The sequence below is a fragment of the Zootermopsis nevadensis genome, unplaced genomic scaffold, assembly GCF_977971745.1.
Source record: "Zootermopsis nevadensis isolate Lab colony 2312 unplaced genomic scaffold, Znev_1.0 Znev_ptg000024l, whole genome shotgun sequence".
Classification (NCBI taxonomy): Eukaryota; Metazoa; Arthropoda; class Insecta; order Blattodea; family Termopsidae; genus Zootermopsis; species Zootermopsis nevadensis.
Window position 1 is genome coordinate 14,352,434 of NW_028259156.1, and position 20,661 is coordinate 14,373,094.

Sequence of the window (20,661 nt, forward strand, 5' to 3'; positions counted from 1 at the left end):
GCCGAAGTTCGATTGCTGCCGACGTTTCAGAGAACCATACATTCTATTACCAGGACATCATTCCTCTGAAACGTCGGGTACAAGCCAATTTCTAGGCCTAGACTGGAGGATACTATTAAAATATATCTTAAATAAAATAAAGTGTCGACTGGATTCCTACCTTAAAACAAGGTCCAGTGGCGGAATCCTGAACTTTGCATTACAAACTCTGTCGATCCTCATGTCACTGCCTTTCATCTGAACACCTGCAGCGCATGCTCTATTGCTCTTATAACTCGGCTTCGTTTTAAATTAGTAAGCTTACTGCGTACCTAATTCAAAATCATTTCATTCGTTATTATTTAAATACGGCCACTTTCATGTCAGAATCGCAAACCTGTTTATAACACCTGTTAAGTGAGATCTATGTTGCATTATTCATTTAATCGCATAGAACGCGAATATGCGTAGAAATTAACAAGCCTTGTTAACGAAAGCTGAATGGGATTTATCAAAATAAATAGGAAGGTAACTCGATACTGCAAATTAGAAGAAGAAGAAGCTCATTTTAATGTTTCATTCGAGTGCTGTGTCTTTAACTAAAATTTCAACGGCCACAGGCTCAGATTTCCCGTTATGCCTACCAGAATTTTTGTCTATTTTTAGAAACTGGCTTACGTAAATAAAAATAATGCTTCGATCCACAAAGATTAAAGTTGCATGACATCATGCGATTATAATATCAGCAGAACGGCAGCAGATGTATATTGAAAAATATATACCGCCATTTCATATTCCATTCCGCGTTCACGGCCTATGTTAGCAGACTCCAGTCTCTGCATACTTGCGAGCAATTTTCAAGGGACGCATGCCGCCGACTGCGATATCACATACAAAGGAGGTAATATTTTGCTGTATTATAGACACGGGATATGATCGATAGAACACGTGGCAAAGTACCAGCGATATCGCGGAGTTTATGACACCAGTTCTTTGGTGGCACGTAACAAGCCCTATTTCGTACTGCATAAAACAATTTCAGGGATCGATTACAAATTCATAGATCCAAGTGCATGCCAATACATGAAAATCGACATTAGGCAAGGTATCGTATGATTTAAAATGTTTTCAGGTGCATATTTTATCATCTGCCTACCGACATTAATTATATTATAAGTGAATATATATTGTTTTTACTGCTGACGCAAAATTCACTAAAAGAGGTATCGGTAGATAGAAACGTTTGGAATCGACAAAATTTTTTCAAAACGTGACAAACCGTATTGTAACATGAAGGACAAGAAAAACACGGTTCGCAACGAAAGAGTTAGTTTACGTACCGCAAAAAATGTGTGAATGCTTATTACCAATAGTGTGTACTGAAAAATCCTACATAAGAATCATGAGAATATTATTTAATTTCCCCGAAGTCTTGAAGTACTACATTCATGCATCAGTACATCAAAACCCGTTTTGTTCTTGGTTGTGGTGGGACTGTCACGCCTTGTTTTACGCTTTGAAATATTGCACAATTTAAACACATGCATTTATTTTAGCGCCATTCCGTCGTTGACATTGTTCTGATGGAGGCGAATAAAATGAAAGAACTTGCTGTGGAAATATGCCCACTAACAAAATGGTTTTCGAATTTTCGAAGACCCTCCGATTCTTGTAGACTCACGTGTTGTCTTTAAAGTCCCGCACCTTTTAAGCCTAAAATGGGATGGACTCTTTAACTGTACATAAAACTATGTGCCTGTTATATAGGTCTGTTATAACAGTGATGGTCAGGGCATGAATGTACAATGCAGTTGCACGAAGTCTGTTTCCGTGTACAGCAATACTCCCTTTTTAGAAGAGTGCAAACATGTAAATATAAAAGTAAAGGATGTAGAGCAAGGATAATATTTACTGAAGTAAGTAGACCCAAGTCATCAGTTTCTCAAGGAGGCTTCTTACTCCACGGAGCTAGTTATGGTCCTGCAGCAATCTGAGGATTACAAGCCAGAAAAAACGACAGCAGACTGGGGAGAAAAGTGTGAGGCCGGCTGCATCTTGTCAGAGTCCAGTCATAACAGTCCGCAGGAATTGTCTGCAGGTGTTGGCGTTGCCAGTCCGCGCGCGACCTCCGAGGGCTAACCCCAGTAGCCACTAGCCAGTCCAGTTGGTACCTGCATGGAAGGCAGCAGCTGATTTAGCGTCCGACCGAGGTCGCCGCTTGGTTAGGACAATGCCCGCTGTACCAGCAGCGGGTTCTCGAAGATAATAAACCTCTCCAGAACAAGGTCACACACAGCGACGTCTGTAATAGAATCCAGACTTGCGTTCATACATGTGCAACTGCTTATATGACTCGCTGAGACGAAGGAAACTTTTACCATACATACGCGACGTAGTTGTTCGTCCTGTTATCAGGAAGTTCTATGTTGGCGTCTCGCCGCGGAGAACCGGGTTCAACCCTGGGTGACTTCAGGTCATATTTATGGTAGACGGCGTGGCACTGGAGAAAACCCTCGTAGATTCTCGGTTTTCCTCTCATTCCATCATTACTCCACCACTTCTCTCACCGCCCCATTAGGTGTGCGATAGCCCTGACCGAGCACCACATTATCATACACTCGGTCCTAAGTTAGAGGCTTCATCTCTGAATCGGCATTTGGCCGGTCTCGGAGTAAAGGTAGTTCAAAACCTGAAGAAGATCCTGATTTGTGCTGTCACGAAACAAAAATATTCATCGTCATCCCTGCGCATTATTGATTGGTGACAATGTACGTGTAATATGTACTTACTATAGCGGTTTCTGTTTATTTATGTCTTTCGAAAACGAAAATGCTGTTTTTTTCCACCGTAACTGCTGCGTGATGTTTGAACGATCGTGGAAGGAGCCGCTGTGAGCAGGGGCCTGAAACCGGCACAGCCGGTTTTGAAACTCCTATTCCCTTTCAAGGGACCATGAACTGTGGCTACAGCCCATGCTTCTCATTCCGCAGAACTCGATTAGAATCCCGGTCGGGTTCAGTTATTCCAAGAAATGTCGTCGTTCCCCCAGATTCCTCTAATGAAAATAATACATTTGAAGAGATCACGTTGCCTCCCGTCCCTTCCCACTCGCCTTTCACAATCGTCATCAAATGTCTCAGGCTGTTCTCTGTATCATTAGCCTGACAACAGAACGCGGGATCAATAGGTTGTTGCCTATTTAACCCTTTACAAGCCACTGGCAACTAATAAAACACTGTATTTATGGGTTTCGTATGAAAGGCTAAGCTGAAAAAGAGCGATTATTTTCCTAAGCAAATTTTCCATATTTAGAAGAGCTTCGGTTTTAAGGCGTTACAATTTTGTCATGTCTTTCAATTAAAGAGACAAAGAGAAAACAGATAAAAGGTATGAATTAAAGCAACGAATGAATGGAGAGAAGTCGTGGCCTGTTTCGAAGTACTGTCGGACCTCGACATTAGATGGTGTGGTGGTGAGTGGTCAGCGTCATGCCCGGCCGTGCTTTACCCCCGGGGATGGAAAGCTAGTGTGGACCCCCAGAGCCGGTATGGACGCAAGAGCTAGAATAAAAAATTATTCGCCCCTGCCGGAGATTGCACCCGGGTCTGAACGACTGTAGTCGGTCACTTTCTGACAGAGCTTCCTCGCCTCATACGATCCTCACATTCGCACGCAAGGTCCGTGAAAAACATGACGATAATTTTTCTGTGACAAGTTGTCTTCCAACATAGTGGGGACAAGGCCACGTACTAACCAGTCTGTCGCTGTTGTTTATGTTTCACACGATACAACCACTGCATATTAAAGCACCACAGGAAGGAAGAAGTCAGAGTCACCCAAGTGTAAAATACTTTGGGAAATGCTCCGGTAGTTGGCTGTACTAGAGTCGCTGGTTGTACACAGGGTCACGCTATTACATCCAAAGGGCGCTGACACAGTCTACGTACTTTCACGACGCTACAGGTTGCGACTGGAAGCAGTCAGGTCGTGAAAGGAAGTGCCCCATAACTGCAAAACATGTAGTTACAGTCCGTAACACGGAATCATTATTTTTGTTTTCATATCTTGCGTGTTGTCTTTTTATTTGCCATTAATTTCCCGGACAACACAAACGTGGTCTTCTGATATTTCATTGTTTACATAAACACATGACCAAGGAGATAGGACTATACTCTGTGAACTCATTTCCGGCGTTGTGTTTAACGATGTGTTTGGCGTTGTTTTCCAGGCCTTCTGCACAGCTGCATAATGTTTTGGAGTTGGAGCGTTCTTTTGCCAGGTCTCTAGGGCATTAACTTAATTCAATACCGATGGAAAATCAGTGTACATTTACGTTGCCACTTCTAAATTCAACACAGAGTTGTTCACTAAATTATGAAACGGTCGTGGTCTATTTGAAAGCGCACTCCTGAAAATCCCTTGGAAACCTTAACCATTTGAAGCCACAACTAGCCTAAATATTTTCTAACAATTCAGCCAGTACCGCAAATAAAACACTGCACTTAACCATTATGAAGACCAATTTATTAACGCTTCTTATGGAAATAGTAGCTGTTTACAATGAGAACCACACGATTATTAAAGAAGTTGGAGTATATATACACCATTAGGCTTTAAAGGGGTAAGAAAAATTACGAACCTGATTCAGGATTCCTAATTGTTCCGGACAGCATTATCGCAGGATTAAAATCTGGCGCTTTATAGCTCTGCTAGCCTGTTCAAATTTATCATCGTTTGCTGGAGTGCTGCTACCACTAATAGGAAAATTAACAACAAAAATACCTGTCACCTGTGACCATTACTTCAATCTTCCTAAATAATAAAGGTCAGGGTACACAAACTAATTTTTCCAAATTTATATGGGTATGAAAAGTGGTCTCATACTTTGAGGTTCTGGAAACACAGGAAAATAATATGGGTCTGAGAGAGATATTCAGGGTAGGATCGCGGTCAATGACGGGCTTCGGTGTCGGCCATGTTAACTCTTCGGGTTCCGCAACCACAGTGTTAGTACAACGAAAACCAACCGCCCGAAGACGGAAATACGGTCAGTTACGGAAACGCCATATGCTTATGTACTAAATATGCCTCAGACAATGGACACTAACAAAATTGCGATGTCACACCTGTACAGAATGATACGCGAATTATATCTAGCTATACTGCTGATGCAAGATTCTTAATGCAACAGAATTCGCTGTTTCAGTTTCAGAAAAGGGCAAGGAGTCTTTGAATAAAAATAAAGGCCCAATATACACCCATTACCGGGGAACTAACACAACGTTCACAAATGTACAGGACTAATAAAGTGACGTCATAAATGCAGGGAGGGTCAGTCACCCACATCTCCTACGAAACACACACTAAGCCCAGAGAATTCAAGCCACGGAACACGGGTCTCTGTTCCGAGCCAGTTGCCGGTCGTGCGTGATGAACACATCCCACAGCGAACCACTTCCGGCCAAATAGGGGCGGAAACACATGTTGCCACGTGCCTGCATCCTATCTTTTCAATTCCTGTTCAATTATAAATCAGATCTGGCAACCTTGGCTTCATTAAATATCCCGTTTGTCAAGTGAAATGCGGGTACGTTTGGTTCGTTATATAGTCATTTAAGTGCGACACAGATTTGCAGATCATTGCGGTAAACGTAACACGGGAAAAACTGCAGCTGCCAATCAGACGTGCTTCAGAATTGGACACAGAGGTCGGAACACAATCACTGCAAATGACACACTTGACAGAGAATTTGTTTCGGAACTTCAGTTTTTACGCTACTGCAAAATAAAATTCACACTTCTGTTCGTAGCATAATTTACACAGGATGAAGGAGGTCAATGCGTTAATTAATAATATTATATTACGTAACAGTTACAGTGAACGAAGGTCTTCAATAAAATTAGTAAATATTAAAGAATCAATTAATAACATCCTTTCTGTTGGTATGATAATATCACCTCAAACCCAATAAAAGTCAAAATATCCTCACTAATACACGTCTATATTGAATGATTAATCTTAGCTGTCAGCAGTAGATGTACACGAACGTTAATTCCTTGAAACCGCCAGCAACAAACCTATTAGGTCTAATACAGTCTTATACAGTGACATTAGTTTTATTGTAATTTCGAATTACTGAAAGGAATTGTTCTTGTTCCTCTTCTATTTTGGCGCTGAATTCATTAGCTTCAACGACAATGGAGAAACCGCTGACCCTGGAGCAAATATTTGTGAAAATACACCACGTATATATAATGTGTACCATGATAATTCATGTCGACACATTTTAGAATGTATTACGCTGATGTGGGCTGAGAAACATCAAGGCGTCCCGTACTGTATTAAAAGAAATGCACTTGTTATAATATACAAGTAGCCTGTGCACTTCTTATATGCCTGAACACGTTTTGCAACATTTAAATGTCAGTTCGCGTATTTCTGCTGTGACAGTTCTTGTCATAACACTGTACTTTCTAGTACTATGCACATCCTTAACGTGAAACACAGACTTTTATACTAATCGCACTTAGAGATCAACTAACACTGTCTCTTTCATTGTGCAGCGCCTGCACAGCTTTACCCGCTAAACAACGCTGTCGGAGCAGTAGTCGAATGATCACGGCGAATCATTTGCCCACTCATGCAGTACGCATGGTGTTACGAACTCGATAACGTCCTGTCCGGCCTTGAACAACTTTCTAGTAATTTTCAAACCGTGATGCGCACTCACGTTGCCAGATAAGAATTTTGTTTTGGTCTGAAAAAATTACAAAACAGCTGACTGCCCTATACTGTTACTTGTATGCGACTTTAGCCCTTGCATCCTTTATATGCGGCCCATTACATAATTTGGGGATTAGCCAATGCGGAACTTTCCTTCACAAAATCAAGAATGTTATTTTATGTTCCAAAATGAGTACGTCAGAGGCTGGACCTCGACAAGGATACGCATAGTTGCGGTAATGAAACAAGGGAAGAAATGTTTCCGACCCCTGAGCTAGAAGAAACCCCACTCTACTACTGTGCCCCATTCTGGCCGTAAACCCCTCTTGCCCTCACCTTTATTTTAGCCTCTCTAAATCTTCAACATAACCTTTATTCTAAACTACTTACAAACAATTTCGTAAGGTCTAAAATAAACTTGATCTCCTTGGTATTATGCAGCAAACGTGGGTTTAACAATTCGCCCATCTCTCATGTCATTTATCACAGGGCCTTCTCATTTATTTATTTATTTATTTATTTCTTTCTTTCGTCCTACAGTGCTTATGATTCAGTTGGTAATCGCAGTTCACCCCCACATTTCTAACACCGGACTCCGGAGTAACAGAAATGAATCGCAATGTCGCCTACACTGTCTAATATTTCGGACTGTTTTGAGGCAATATTATGCTTAGGTGAAAATACAAAAACTGATTTCAGCTTTATTTTACACTACGGTTAGGTAAACGTGGGTCTATAATGCAGGCCAACGTACAGTTGGGTTAGGAAGTAGCACATTTTTGTGGCCGCAGGTTCGTAGCTCAGTTTATCCAGGCGTACCAAGATAATTTGTTTTTAATCCAGACTCACAGGGAGGGGCTTGGCTTTTTAAAACAAGTGGGACTAAATAGAGTTATTTAAGAACGACACGGCAGTGCTCAACATCTCTTATTGTCTCTCATTAGAGGCTGCAACGAAGTTAATTCTCACGAAAACATATTCGTTTTGCACACGAGTGTACACGTTATCTGCCCACGAATTCATTAATACACAGAAGAAATGTGTAGCCGATTTACATTTGTGTGTCTTATATCTGAAGTTCCTTCCCACGCTGATGAATTTCGTGGTCATTGCCTTCAGTTGCTGAAGTACAAACACACTCTGATCACACAAATGTTTGTTCATATAGTCAGAATCGCCGTCAATGCCACTTCAAAGCATTCAGATTACTCACACAGTCAGCATATTTTAATGTTAAGACTCACGTACATTGGTATTTAATCCATGAAACAAAGGGTTTTATCTCAGAACAAGAAAAAAGTATTATTTCATCCAATATTACCTCTAAATAGTTATGTACAACCGACTGGTCCCCTTTTCCGGTAGGAACTGAATATTTCCATATCACTTAGATGAGATTCGGCTTCAAAGGGTCAAGAGTTAATGCGAACTTTATTATCATTTCGGACAGTTTGTTCAATTACTTCAATGAATACTGTAACATACTGTTGCTGTTAATGTTGCAAAAATTTCAAGGATAGATGCTGACAATAGCCTGCAGTCAAATGCATTGGAAATTAACCTTGTAGATTTCTAGCAAGCGTTTAAAATTACTCGGCAAAATGCTTACGTGTTTCGTCTTCAGTGACGTTCAAATGTTCGCATCTGACAAGGAATATATTTCAGGCAGAATGTAACTTCACATCCTCAGTTGCTGAATTTTGAAATGGGCGTTAAGGAAATAGGGTTTGGAGATCCCACCTGGATCGGCTCTGGTGAAGACCCTTCCCAAGAAGGACTCGGCTCTGTGTAGTTAACTGCGATTACCATTTTAACTGTGAAGCAGTGCTATCCCACAAGTGCGAATGTTCTACATTCAGGCAGTCGCTGACCAAATCTTCACTGAGATTATTCTAAGGTATTACGTGTTGTTCGCCTAGGCCACAAGAGAACAGAGGGTTGGTACCACACCCGTTTCCATCACTTATGATTTACAATTCATTGCGTCCCACGCAGAATGAGACAGGCGTTTTCCTTTGTGTTCGGTTCAGCACATTGAACTAACATTGACAGCTTCCATAAGGTGTTCAAAGCAATTGAATTTTGATCCAAGCAGATTAACTAACTCCACAGGGCAGAGTCCTTCTTGAGTCACTGAAGTCGCAGCTAGTTAATAAATTCGTTGCCTTTCAAAGAACCCTAAGATCCAACGCAGTTGTAAGTGTCCTCACACTCTACATCCTTAGGCCCATTTTGATAAAAGTCCCATCTGCACCTAGGTCTGCAAAATGCTTTTCCCTTAGTTTTCGGCTACAATATTGTAAAACATAACGACATTTAAAAAATATGGCTGTCTTCGGAGAGGTTGCACCATGTTGCCTGGTAAAAGTTTATCGGCGTTTAAAACGTGCTTGCTAGGACAGTAAGGACCTCTGAAACGTTGGTAAACTTCTATCAGAGTACACAGCGCTACAACCTAGAAGACTGCCATCTTAGAACACAGTGTTTGCACATAAGGAAATTTCGCACACCCGAATGAAACCGATCCGAATCCGTGGTTTGCGGCATTCTGGTGCGAAATAAACGAATATGGGCCTACGTACTCTTCCAATATTGGCACTTCCTCTTAGAACACGTATGCTGAATCGTGTATATGGAAAAGTATGCAGACCGGTGTTAAGCGATTATCACTTTCCGTGAAAGTCAATGACATTGTTTTGAAAGAGTTCCGCTACGCGGTCGCTATTGTCTGGGGCTGGAAGAACCGAAGAACCGACCGACACTGGACGTCTGGTGCTTACAGCACGCATGTGAGGTTCATGAAACTCGAACGTTGACCCTTGGTTGGAGCAACAGAATGGTGGATTCTGGGGGGAAACAGTTGGAAGTACCACTGTTTAAACTTATCAGCAATGGCCCAATGGGCATGATTATGTTTACAAGATCCCTCATTATCGTAGCTTCCGGGTAATGGGTCGGTACAAACACTGAGAGACAAATACTGTAGTTTTCGTCTGTCTTTGCTGTTGTTTCACGTTAACTACGCATACAATCATTAACCGAAATTTGATTTTAATATAATGATAATATCTGAAAATAGTATTTACAACATGAGCTTCGAAATTAAATATGGGTTATTATATAACCGACCCATTATTGTAAATACTCCCACCTCCGATGCTTGAAAATAATGATAAACCTGTATTAAATTATGCAATGATTTATTATAATAAACCGGGTATTTTGTGGATAAGATTGTGAAAAGAGGTTAAATTTTGAAGTCACAACCGTTTATCCAAATGAAATAACAAGACAGAGAAGTCAGACAGTATGAAAACTAACATTTCGACAGAACAACTTAAGCCCTCTCAGTTATTAATTTATAACACTCTAACATCAGTATGGGAACGATTAATCTGCTATGAACGTAAACAGTGGTAACGCTATAGCAAGAGAAGCCAAATCATTCAGTGTAGAAGAATAAAGATCGATTTTATGTCTAGATTTGAGAAAATACGTAGTTACAAATCCGCTGCACAGCTGAATGAAAACTAAGCAACATTTTTCCTTTATCGCATTAATAATTTAACCTCATTGGGTACAAAACTCGCTGAACACTGTTTTGTTTACATTGGTGGCAAGCTCTATTTTCAAAACATGACGGATTATGATTAAATCAGGTTCTGATATTGACTGTGTACTTTGAAAGTTATGGGACAAATTATGCATTTATTTTTCCTCCTTTTACGTATTTGCTTCATCCAAAATAGAATTGGCGGTGGGAGGGGGGGATGAGACATCCGCCATATGCAAAGGCGAAGGCGGACTGAAACACTTCCTGACTTTTGATGCCCGTGGGCGACCAGACGACACCCAAGGTCACATGTCCACAGCCCACAGTCCTTATGGTGCGTGGAATGCCAGCAGGTAATCGGTACATTCCAGCTGAAGAGAAAAGATTGGCTGACATTTGCGAAGGTTCACCTTCAGTGTTATCATTATATTTCACTCAAAATCATATTTACGTTGAATTATGAATCTCGTTTAATGGCACATTATCTTCAAAACTTTGAATATAAATTCACGTATGGAATTAGTGTCCTTGCAGAAACGGACATAGACTGGTATACCTGAAAAGAAATTTGTTTTTTGATTGTGTAAACGACACTGAGTTATGGTTTCTTCCCTGAGAGATATCGATATCAGTAAACTACGGTGTCCGTAATTGGTGCTTAAAATTTCAAAAAATAATAATTACTGTTCGCGACTGTAATCTTGAGACTTGTGGAGCGAAGGCGGAAGGAGGAAAGATAGTGTCTGTTATGCAATATCCTTTAAAGCTTCGGACTTCTTGCATTCCTTGCAAGACTCAAGATTACAGTCGCGAACAGTACTTCCTGTTTATAATAAAATTTTCGTCATAGATCTGTATCAGCTAGTTTGGATTCAATTTATTTCTGAAAGCAACTCCTGACGTTTTGTGTTGTTTTAATTATTCCCGTTCTTTAATGAGTTAATAATTTAGGAGAGAAAATTTCGTATACCTCTGGGTCACTGTTGCAGAAAACATTAATGAGGTACTTTTGCTCTGGCTCAGACAGCGTTTCATGTTATGCTTAGTGAGAAATTGGAACAATATTATAATTACTCTATTCAGAGCCTGCTTCCTTTCATGTCAATGGATATGCTTATTGTGCTGCAATTCGGAAAAGAATCCTTATTTTGTAAGTACAGGATATTCATGTTGCACCCATCCGTAAAATACACTCTGCATGCCAGAAAATTACATAATGCTTGCGAAAATACTCTTTCTTTTCCCTGGACTCAACAAAATGAACTTTACTGAAATTATGTAATACCTAGCTTCCTAATATGAAAAGGCAGTTTCGTACATGAATATTCCCATTGACAAGAAATGACGCCACTTCACGCATCTTTTATATTATTTACACCTAACGGGCAGGTTCCAAGCATTCCTTACTTAAAAAGGTAATAATAATCCTTTCGTGACTGTTCTCTAAGACACACAGATATGTTCATATCAGTCGCCTGTGGTGAGAGATTGATAGACTCCGTGGAACATTGTAGGTCTAACATTCGCTCAGCTTACTAAGAAATTCTCCGCCATTCATGGAACTCGAATGTTTATTACGGTATTAATTTTACATTTTAATGAGAGATTAACTTGCACAAGCAAGTTCGCTGGAATGTGACTCGTTCTTTGTTTCCGCAGATTTGAAAGCCCGGAGAAAAACAATTGAAGCAGAAGAACATGTACTATGTGCAGTATACATGTGATGAAAGAGGCCACTTTTACCAGATTTAAAATTTTGCTTCACTCTTTGTGTGTCAGAGGAAACAATAAGAATCACAGCATCGGTTCAGATGAGAAATATAAATTGGAATTCGGGAAAAATTAATGTTCTCTAAAGAATGAAGCGCTGAGAAGAAGTCTCAGGAACAACTTACTAAAACTGTAATAGACCAATAATCCCCAAACATATTTGTCACAAAGAGTTTATTTCACGTTCTGCAGTTTGCATGCTGACAGCAGTTGAAGTTCATGGTCAAATGTGTTTTAATGACTACAGTAGAATCGCTATCAATTTTCTAGAACTGTAACATCACCCACACGCTACGTTGTTTCACCTGAACTACGAGCTGATAAAGACGTGTGAGTGAGATCCGTCTTCGACTAGGATCGATTTCGACCGAACGCAACGGGAAGCTTTCAGCAGCACATCGAGTGTGCGTTTCTGTGTATAAATAAATAAGTAAATAAATAGTTTTCCATGTGTCACCTTTCGGGAATATAGCTAGGCCAACGCTTGACTGACTGACAACGTAACAAAGTAACCAATGAAATCATCTACATGGAACAGGACCTTTCCCAAGAAGACAGTAGTCAATAAGTTTTTAAGATCCCTACCCCACGCCACTAAACCCTAACGTTCATTACCGTGCCCGTGAGTCTATTTTACGTTATTTGAATCCGTTACATACCCTCACATCCTATTTCCACAAGACCCATTTTAATATTATCATCCTATATTTGACTGTTTCCCTTTCGGGTTTCCGACTAAATTTTTGTGGGTTTAGAATGTTCAGGAACACTTTGATGCCGTGAAGTTTCAGACAAATAAAGCGTTTCATTATAAGCTTTAGTGCACCTTACTGAAGCAGAAAACGATGTTTCATCTGTCGTTTTAAAAGGACAGCGTCTGTAATCCTAGTCCACGTGTTTCCCATAGTTAATTATCTATTATATAATAGTATATTATCCATGATCTTACTACAATGCTTAAGAAATCTCCTTTCGCTAACTGGGTTATATCTTGTTTTATGATGGCTATTAGAGCGTGAAGTAGTTCAACACTGTTTTCTTCTCAGGCGGAATATCGATCAGGAGGCTAACCATATCTGAGTACATCTTAACTGGAAGTCAGGGTCGAATTGGCATGAACCGCAAGAGACGACCTCGGAAACTGCTTTCAGGCACCGGTTGCCCCAAAGCATGTTTTATCTTGTCATTTGCTTAGGTTCACCGCTTTCCTTTTAAGAAACATCAAACAATCATCTTTTTACGCAGGGACTTAAACTGGCTGATAAATAGAAAACAAGATGAACAGAATACCAAACGAGCCGATATATTAAGCCAAATATTGTATAAGGCGTAGTTGACACTCTGTAACTTAGCTTCGTGTTTGGTGGCCAATATTTCATAGACTACTAATCAGGGACAAATAAGACACGCTTTAGTATGATTAGATTGTGGTATTAGAAGGGATGTGATAATTCTGACTTGTTATAAGCAGGCTTTGCGCTTAAAGCGGTGTCAGAAATGACACGGAAGTCACGTTCAGAATCACAGTCTGCGATGCTGACTGGTTTATGTCTATGTTTTTGCTGACAATAAAAATTTAATAACAGCTATGTGTGCCACCTGCTTAAACAATGTGTAACTACGAATTTTTTCCACAGAGTGTATTGATGATTTCGGCACACGTTGCAGCTCCTTTCTTCAGGGTGAAAACCGAAGTTGTATGAACAGCAAAACTGGTAACATCAGACATGGGTTCGGACAGAACACGCATTATTCGATACTACGCGCTGCGTTAATGTGTGTAATCAAAAGTTCAGTGAGATTTAATCAGAAATTCCCAGCTCCGCAAAAGAGACAGGGAAGAGTTTTGAACGTAAGCCAGCGGCGCGCAATGCTTCGTTCGCAAAGTTCGTATTTCGGATGCTACATACAGCTTCTTCGTTCCTGCAGGATGACTCATCTGCCAAACATTCCAAAATAAATTCTCACAGCTGTGTGCTAACTCGACTTTCAGTTAGTTCTCCTTTGTCATCTGTGTACATCCTGCAGTCCAAGGGATACAGACCATTGATCAGATGCAACTTTTCTGTGACTAGTGCATCTTAATTATAGCCATGGCGTAAACCATGTTAGTTCAATTAATATTAACAATTTTCTACGGCCAAACGGCCATCCTTCGATTCCGGGCAATGGACTTTATTAATGGTGGGAAATTATATTCAAACAGGGCACAGCGACTTATTTACAAATTCTTACACACTCGCAGTTCATTATCATCTTCCCATAGCATCTAACGCTGCATAGCCAATGCAAGTGAAACAGTGATTCGGAACCAAATGTGAATTAAAATTTACCGGGTGAACAAAAATACTTGTGCTATGCAACGGTTTAGACTTGTTTCTTTCTTCCAAGGACAAATCGTCAAATACGGATAGCAAGTACTTTTCGCTTGTGTTGTGTACCATATCTATTCTGGTCTAAGATTTGCAGACCTTCCTTCAAGTCCTTGTAGTAACAAACGTACATACTGTTATTTAACTGCATGTTCAATACGAGGGAAAATAAATTTTAGGGACTACTCCACAGTAATGACCAGCCCCAACTGATGTCGAGGTAGTGATCGGAAATTGAAAACATTGAAAAGGAAACTGGCAAAATGAAACGGAAAGAAGAAACACTTTCAATCTCTTGGTTGACAGGCCTACATATGTTTGGAAATAAGTGGTTAAAGAAGTATGCAGTTTGTATAATGAAACTTTTTCCGCCATGTTGATAAATAGTTAACCGCATTCCTTTACTCAGCTCACAGTAACAAGTACTCGACCTAGTTGCTATGGAAACCTGTACATGAGTGCAAGGTGTCACAGGACCCGTAATGTATGGAGTCGTAAGACTTGCCTGCACAGTTTGTTCGCGGGGTTCAAGAAACGCTTGCTATTTGCATACACAGCACTAGGGTTAGCATGCTGTCAATGAGAAAACAAAGTTCATCGCTTCTTCTTCATTTATTTTCTAATATCTGATCTTTATCATTTTATAACTGTACAAAATATTAATGATTTTAAGTCAGTCAGTTCTTGTTTACATACATATCACGTATATTACACGTACGTTCATTTCATCATGTGCACGTCATCGTAATTAAAAGGTAGAGGCTTCCAGCGATGAGATTCCGCCGAATAAGATACTGTGCACTGTTGTAGGCGCAGACTACTGACGCATCATATTTGTGCAGGAAACTTTACAGGGAAACAAATAACCAGTAAGTTGCTATCCGTAAATGCATTGAATGAGGGAAGTATAAGGGTCGTTGACCTGTACCGTAATGATATTTAGACTGATATTTTTGTGATATAAAGTATCACCGAAAGAGATAAGTAAGGGCCAGATACGTGAGTTAGTACAATGACATTGTGGTCAGGACGACCTCGGTTATATTCTCGTCTTTAAGATCTACTAATTTTCTTTTCCAAATGAGAGGTTCTTATAACGTGGCCAGAGAGTGAAACTGACCACCTATTCCCAAACAGTTCTTATGCCTAATACGCGTGAAGGTTCATCACAACACCCCCACACCTCTTCATTCTGTGGTAGGAATAACTTTACGTTTGCTTAAAACCAAACATGCTTTAGATGAGAAGAGAAGTTCACATTTAACCTTATGAATCGTTATATTTTGACGTTATGAAGCACTGTTTGTATAAATTTACATAATCGCTAGTTAAGTGAGGTATAAGAAGAAGCTGATCGGGACAGTGCAAGTCTTCAGCTGTGTGGTGGTTTCGTCATAAACCGGGTCCCGTCTGCGTAGGATGTGGACCTGCAACTTTCCGTGACTAGATTTTCCTTTCAGTGCTCCATACAGTGCAACTGAACCTGCATGCACAAAGTTCCCGTTAAATTATCATATTAACGCTTCACCATTCACCAGTGCACGCACTGTGCACAATGTTAATACATGTGTCCAATATTTGTGTCATAAATTCAGTCTCATAAGGATTATCAGGACGGTTATACCGAGTTTTATAGTACAGTAATTCTGTAAACTATTCCAAACATAGAACACATCAGTACGATACTAAATCTACATTAAAAATTCAGCTCTTACCTCAACGAAGACACGTGTCTCCGTTACAGAAGTAAATGCGTTCAAGTTGTTTAGGGAAATAACTGTTTTTCCCCCCTCAAAATCATACGAAACTCATAAATACGCTCTGTGTGCAAAATGCAGAGAAAGTGAATCTTGAAGGAGACGATGCATGCGTGTTTCAAAAAGGTCGATGCAACAGATCAATACCAATGATCAGGAATGCTCCCCCCCTTCTGTCTTTACTGATTTGAATTATAATGACTTCAGACATCCACTGAATCCAGTCCATTTCACCAGAGAATTGTAGTGAATTTAAATGTGGTTACATGGAATGTACTTTCTCATGCAGAAGTCATTAAACCATTATTATATTCAAAATAAAGGAACAGCAGCCAAACTTCAGAACGTTACGAATTATTGAATATCCACTGTTAGATAATCCGACGGCCTATTTTCCTGACTGAACATTCCCCGCGGGCAGTTATGTGTTTTTTTTAGTGCAGTGGCCAACTGCTGCAGTCACTACAATGTTTAACAGTGAAACTTGTTCGGTCCTACCAAATCTTTACCAATTCACCGTCGTCTGTGAGTGGAACGACGTTAACTGTAGTTCCTTACAAGTAGACAAAACGGCCTTCATGAACCTTGCTTCTTGCTGATGCCCAGATGCATGCTATTATTCCAGCTTCTCGATTTATTTCCTGTCATTTGCTGGGTTGTCTGTCGCGCATCTAAACCCTTCCTTCCTGGCGCCATATTAAACTGTCTTTTGTGATACTGTTTATTGTTTCTTTAGTTTGTACAAGTTGTAAAGCACACCTTCTCCCCGCTTATGTCTGCTGTCACGCCCGTGTTACAGATCCCAGCCTCCCGCACCTTGTTTAACAGCTAGCAGTAAGAGTGTAGCAACACCATGCAACAGTCGCCCCGGAGCTACAGGCGACTTCAGCTCTACTGATGTGGCTGGTCGTGTCTTGTCGCTCCCAGCAAGAGGAACTTCCACAATACGATATATTGCAGATGGCAGCCATGACAAGGAATGGCCAACCACCGCCTCCAGCGCCGCCCCTGCGCCATTCCGCCTCATTTTCTTGTCTGTCTCGTGGTACAACCCGCGAGCGACCTCATCGCGCGAGGACAGCCACTCTGCCAACGGCTTGTGCTGATACCGATTATGGATTTGTGGTCCGCCCCAGAGGAGGCAGAGGTCCCGCTGCCTCTGTGGCCATGCGACTCAGTGTCAAGTACGGAAACACATCCGTCATGGTCCTGGAGGAAGAGGGGGAGAACGAGGATGGTATGGTGGGTAGATCGAGAACAGGAACGAAGAAAGAAAATCAGACATCTTTGCGAGGCGTCCTGATGAAGAAGAGTGCCAGCCTGCTGAGTCCTCAGGCCTGGTGGCCTCCCAGGTCGCGTCGCACCAGGTCTACAAAAGACGAACAAGAGAACTCAGTCATGGAAACGCCTCCTTGCGACGTGGGGCCACAACGAAGGTGGCGCAGTTTGGGAGCTCTGATGAGGATCCCATCGGCATCCCTCCCACAGTCCCATCATCAGTATCCACAGCAAGATCAGGCTGTCTCTTCCTCCACACGTGCTCAGTCCTTTTATCTCCTGGACGACTTTCTGCGGCCTCAACAAAACTGCAGCGGCAAGCCACAGCAGCAACAACAGCGCTACCTGCCAGAGTTCCGAGAGGCGAGGCTTATCTTCAATGGTAACTGCAATGCCAACAAGACTTGTCGTGAGACTCATCAGCAGTACAGCGGTGGGGCTAACACCAGTTCCTCAGACTCGCTGGAACTGTCGTCTCCAGTTCCGCCTCCAGTTCCTCCTCCGCCGCCGCCCTTGAGATTGCTCGGATACCGCGACTGTGGCTGCAGGCAGTGTCGGCGAGACAGACAACTTCTTGCGCCCGCAGTGTCGGAGGACCGACTCCATCGCTTCGACACGGTACTGACTACAAACATCTCTCTGTATGTCGGAACGGGGCATGCGGTATTCGGGGTTGTGGTGGTGGTTCATTAGTTTTAGCAAGCAGAGGCTTGCACCACGTGGAACAAGAAAATGTCCATCAACTGAGAGTCCTGGATACCATTCTGGTAATTAAGTGTCAGTATTGCATGTACGTATCATAATATACGCAATCCTGTTCCTAAACGACACACTCTGATTACTAAATTTCTCTTAATGCATTAACGCGAGAGGATTTTTATAACTAGTTATAACACAGCCACTGTTTATGTAACAGTCTTGTATGTGAAAGACAACATTTTGTGTATAACAAGGCTTACTTATAAAAAGTCTCGACACACTTTTTAATCGTGGAAGTTAAACTTCTGACGCCACTGTTCTAAGTGTTTAAATTGCGATAACGATGCAACTTCTTGAGCTTAAGAGTTCGAGTCTTGCTTATAATATGGCTGCTGTTTTTTTTTAACTTGTCGCCATATTGCATCGGCGTACATTTCTTCAGTTTCACAGACGAGAAGTGGGCCACTTAATTAGAACGAGGACACCAGCATGGCACGGGGTCTAATGCACACACACACATTCCACATAGCATGCTAATAAACAAGCAATGACATTTTTAAATAACGACGTCTACATAAAATTCTGTACTTTTAAGTTTAATGGACTGGAAAAATGTACCTCATGAAATTAACAATAAGTTTAATTTTTTTTTGCTCATTTTTTTACGAAATATTTAACAGAGTTTAGTAAAGCAGAAACGCGTAATTCATGTAACACCTAATACCAAATTACGTTACCCACTTCGTTTCTCCGTTTCGAGAAGTTTTGATATATATAAACCCAAGACATCCTCGAAAGCTTCCGTAGGTAATAGTTAATTCCGCTCTCAATTTTCGACGTGTTGCGCATTCAACAGCAATGCCGGCTTTGCCGAGAATGGTTATGAAGAGAGATCAATGGTTCCTCAAGTCTTAGAGAGATGTCCTTGGACTTAACGAGGTGCTTTTGCAGCAGCTCAGAACATAATTTAGTTTCCGTATTTGGAGCCCTGTAGTAGACCAACAGACCATTGTCAGAGGAGGCGACGGTCAGGGCCCTAGGGACACTGACCTTCGTAGTTCTGTACGACTCGAATACCTCTGCGTGGCAATCTGAAGTAATATCTTTCTAGCACCTGTGCATCCTCGTAATTTATGATGTGCACAGCAATCTATCCTTTTCTTCCTTTAAATAATGTGAACACGTTGGCTGCTTAACGTAGCCAAAATTGTGAAGACCTCAGCTGTTTCCCCCCCCCCCCCCCAAGTGATTCCAAAGAGTAATGCCCTTCTTTACATAATGGCACAGGTCGTAAGTTAAGTGAAATAACAATCAACAGCTCATCAAGAATTATATTATACTGTTCTTCTGTTTAAAATTAAAATATAGATCGACAAATACATAATTTAAAGCAGATAAACAGCAAATGTGAAAGGCAATACACTCTAGCGGAACTCGGCGAAACTTGGCCTCGAATCGAACGTGAGCTGACACCTGGTGAGCGAAAGGCAGACTAATTCTGAGAAATTGCAGTTTTGCATTGTGCAGTGAATGTACATTTTGACGTCGGGGCTGAGTCCCCTAATGCGAGGATTATATGGTCGCGCGACCCGCGAGTCTGATACGGCCCGCTGTACCACTACGTCACTCCGTATAATGAACAGAATAGTTGTCACAAAAATTTTATGCTATTTAATATAAGTGAATAATTCAAATAAAAAAAATAACAAATTCGTAAAAGAGAATGATTAGGAATATGTGAACCCATTTGCGACAAGTTAGTAGCATTTGTAATGAATTTAAATGAAATTTAAAAAAAGATCAGTCTATTCCCCGCGGACACGCGCTTATTTAAGAAAGGGTGAATGTTGAACCCGGTCTTGAGAATTTGGGAACCCCTGTAATAATGATTACCAGCATTCAACAGCATTTCTGTGTGGACATCAAGGCACTTGCCCGTCTATCCTTGCATCTGGAAACTTCGTCCAACAGACGAAACAATTGAATTTTAGTGCATTTTCACACTGTAGTCTTATTTATATGGGACAAGGTTGATTGATTCTTCTGTCATTTAACGACGACGTTTCAATCTCACGCTACTAAATTGCGTCAAATGACATGGGAACAATGATCAGTAGATAAGGATGCGTAAGGTGGCAGAAGTGTCATTCTTCAAGTTTCTATCTTGTATTTAACCGGAAGGACTTAAACATCTACTTCCGTCATGATAGAGCCAGCCCAGCCAATACTCGAAATGTGCACCTCCCAAACAGAAGTCTAAAGCGTTACTGTACATTAACGTACATGATGGTATGGTAAAAATGTACCAAGAAATTCAGAACGACCACCGAAATAACTGAGGAGTGAGGGGACTGAATTATGAATGTCTGAGAGCAAGGTTAAGCTCATGTTCAGAGAATCTGATTTGCGATGTACGTATATATTTGGACCGCATGCCACTCAAGGTCACAATTCCGGCCCTTCCCAACAAAATATAGAGGCAGTACTTCAAAGAGGTCATTACTGTTTTTCCACGGGGAAAAAAAGAAA

General features: G+C 41.1%; 1 protein-coding gene across 4 annotated transcripts in view; it reads left to right on the plus strand.

Annotated features, from left to right (window-relative positions):
- The window catches only part of Dyrk2 (Dual-specificity tyrosine phosphorylation-regulated kinase 2), a 158,269-nt gene that overhangs the window by 91,790 nt on the left and 45,818 nt on the right, over positions 1-20,661 (plus strand). Inside the window, exon 2 of one of the 4 annotated variants that reach the window (XM_087355347.1) lies at positions 16,955-18,051. The exons of the other annotated variants lie outside the window; for them this stretch is intronic. Coding sequence (XP_087211473.1) covers positions 17,053-18,051 — 999 coding nt within the window. The 5' untranslated portion in view covers positions 16,955-17,052. The remainder of the gene's footprint in view (positions 1-16,954; positions 18,052-20,661) is intronic. 4 annotated transcript variants of the gene reach the window in all.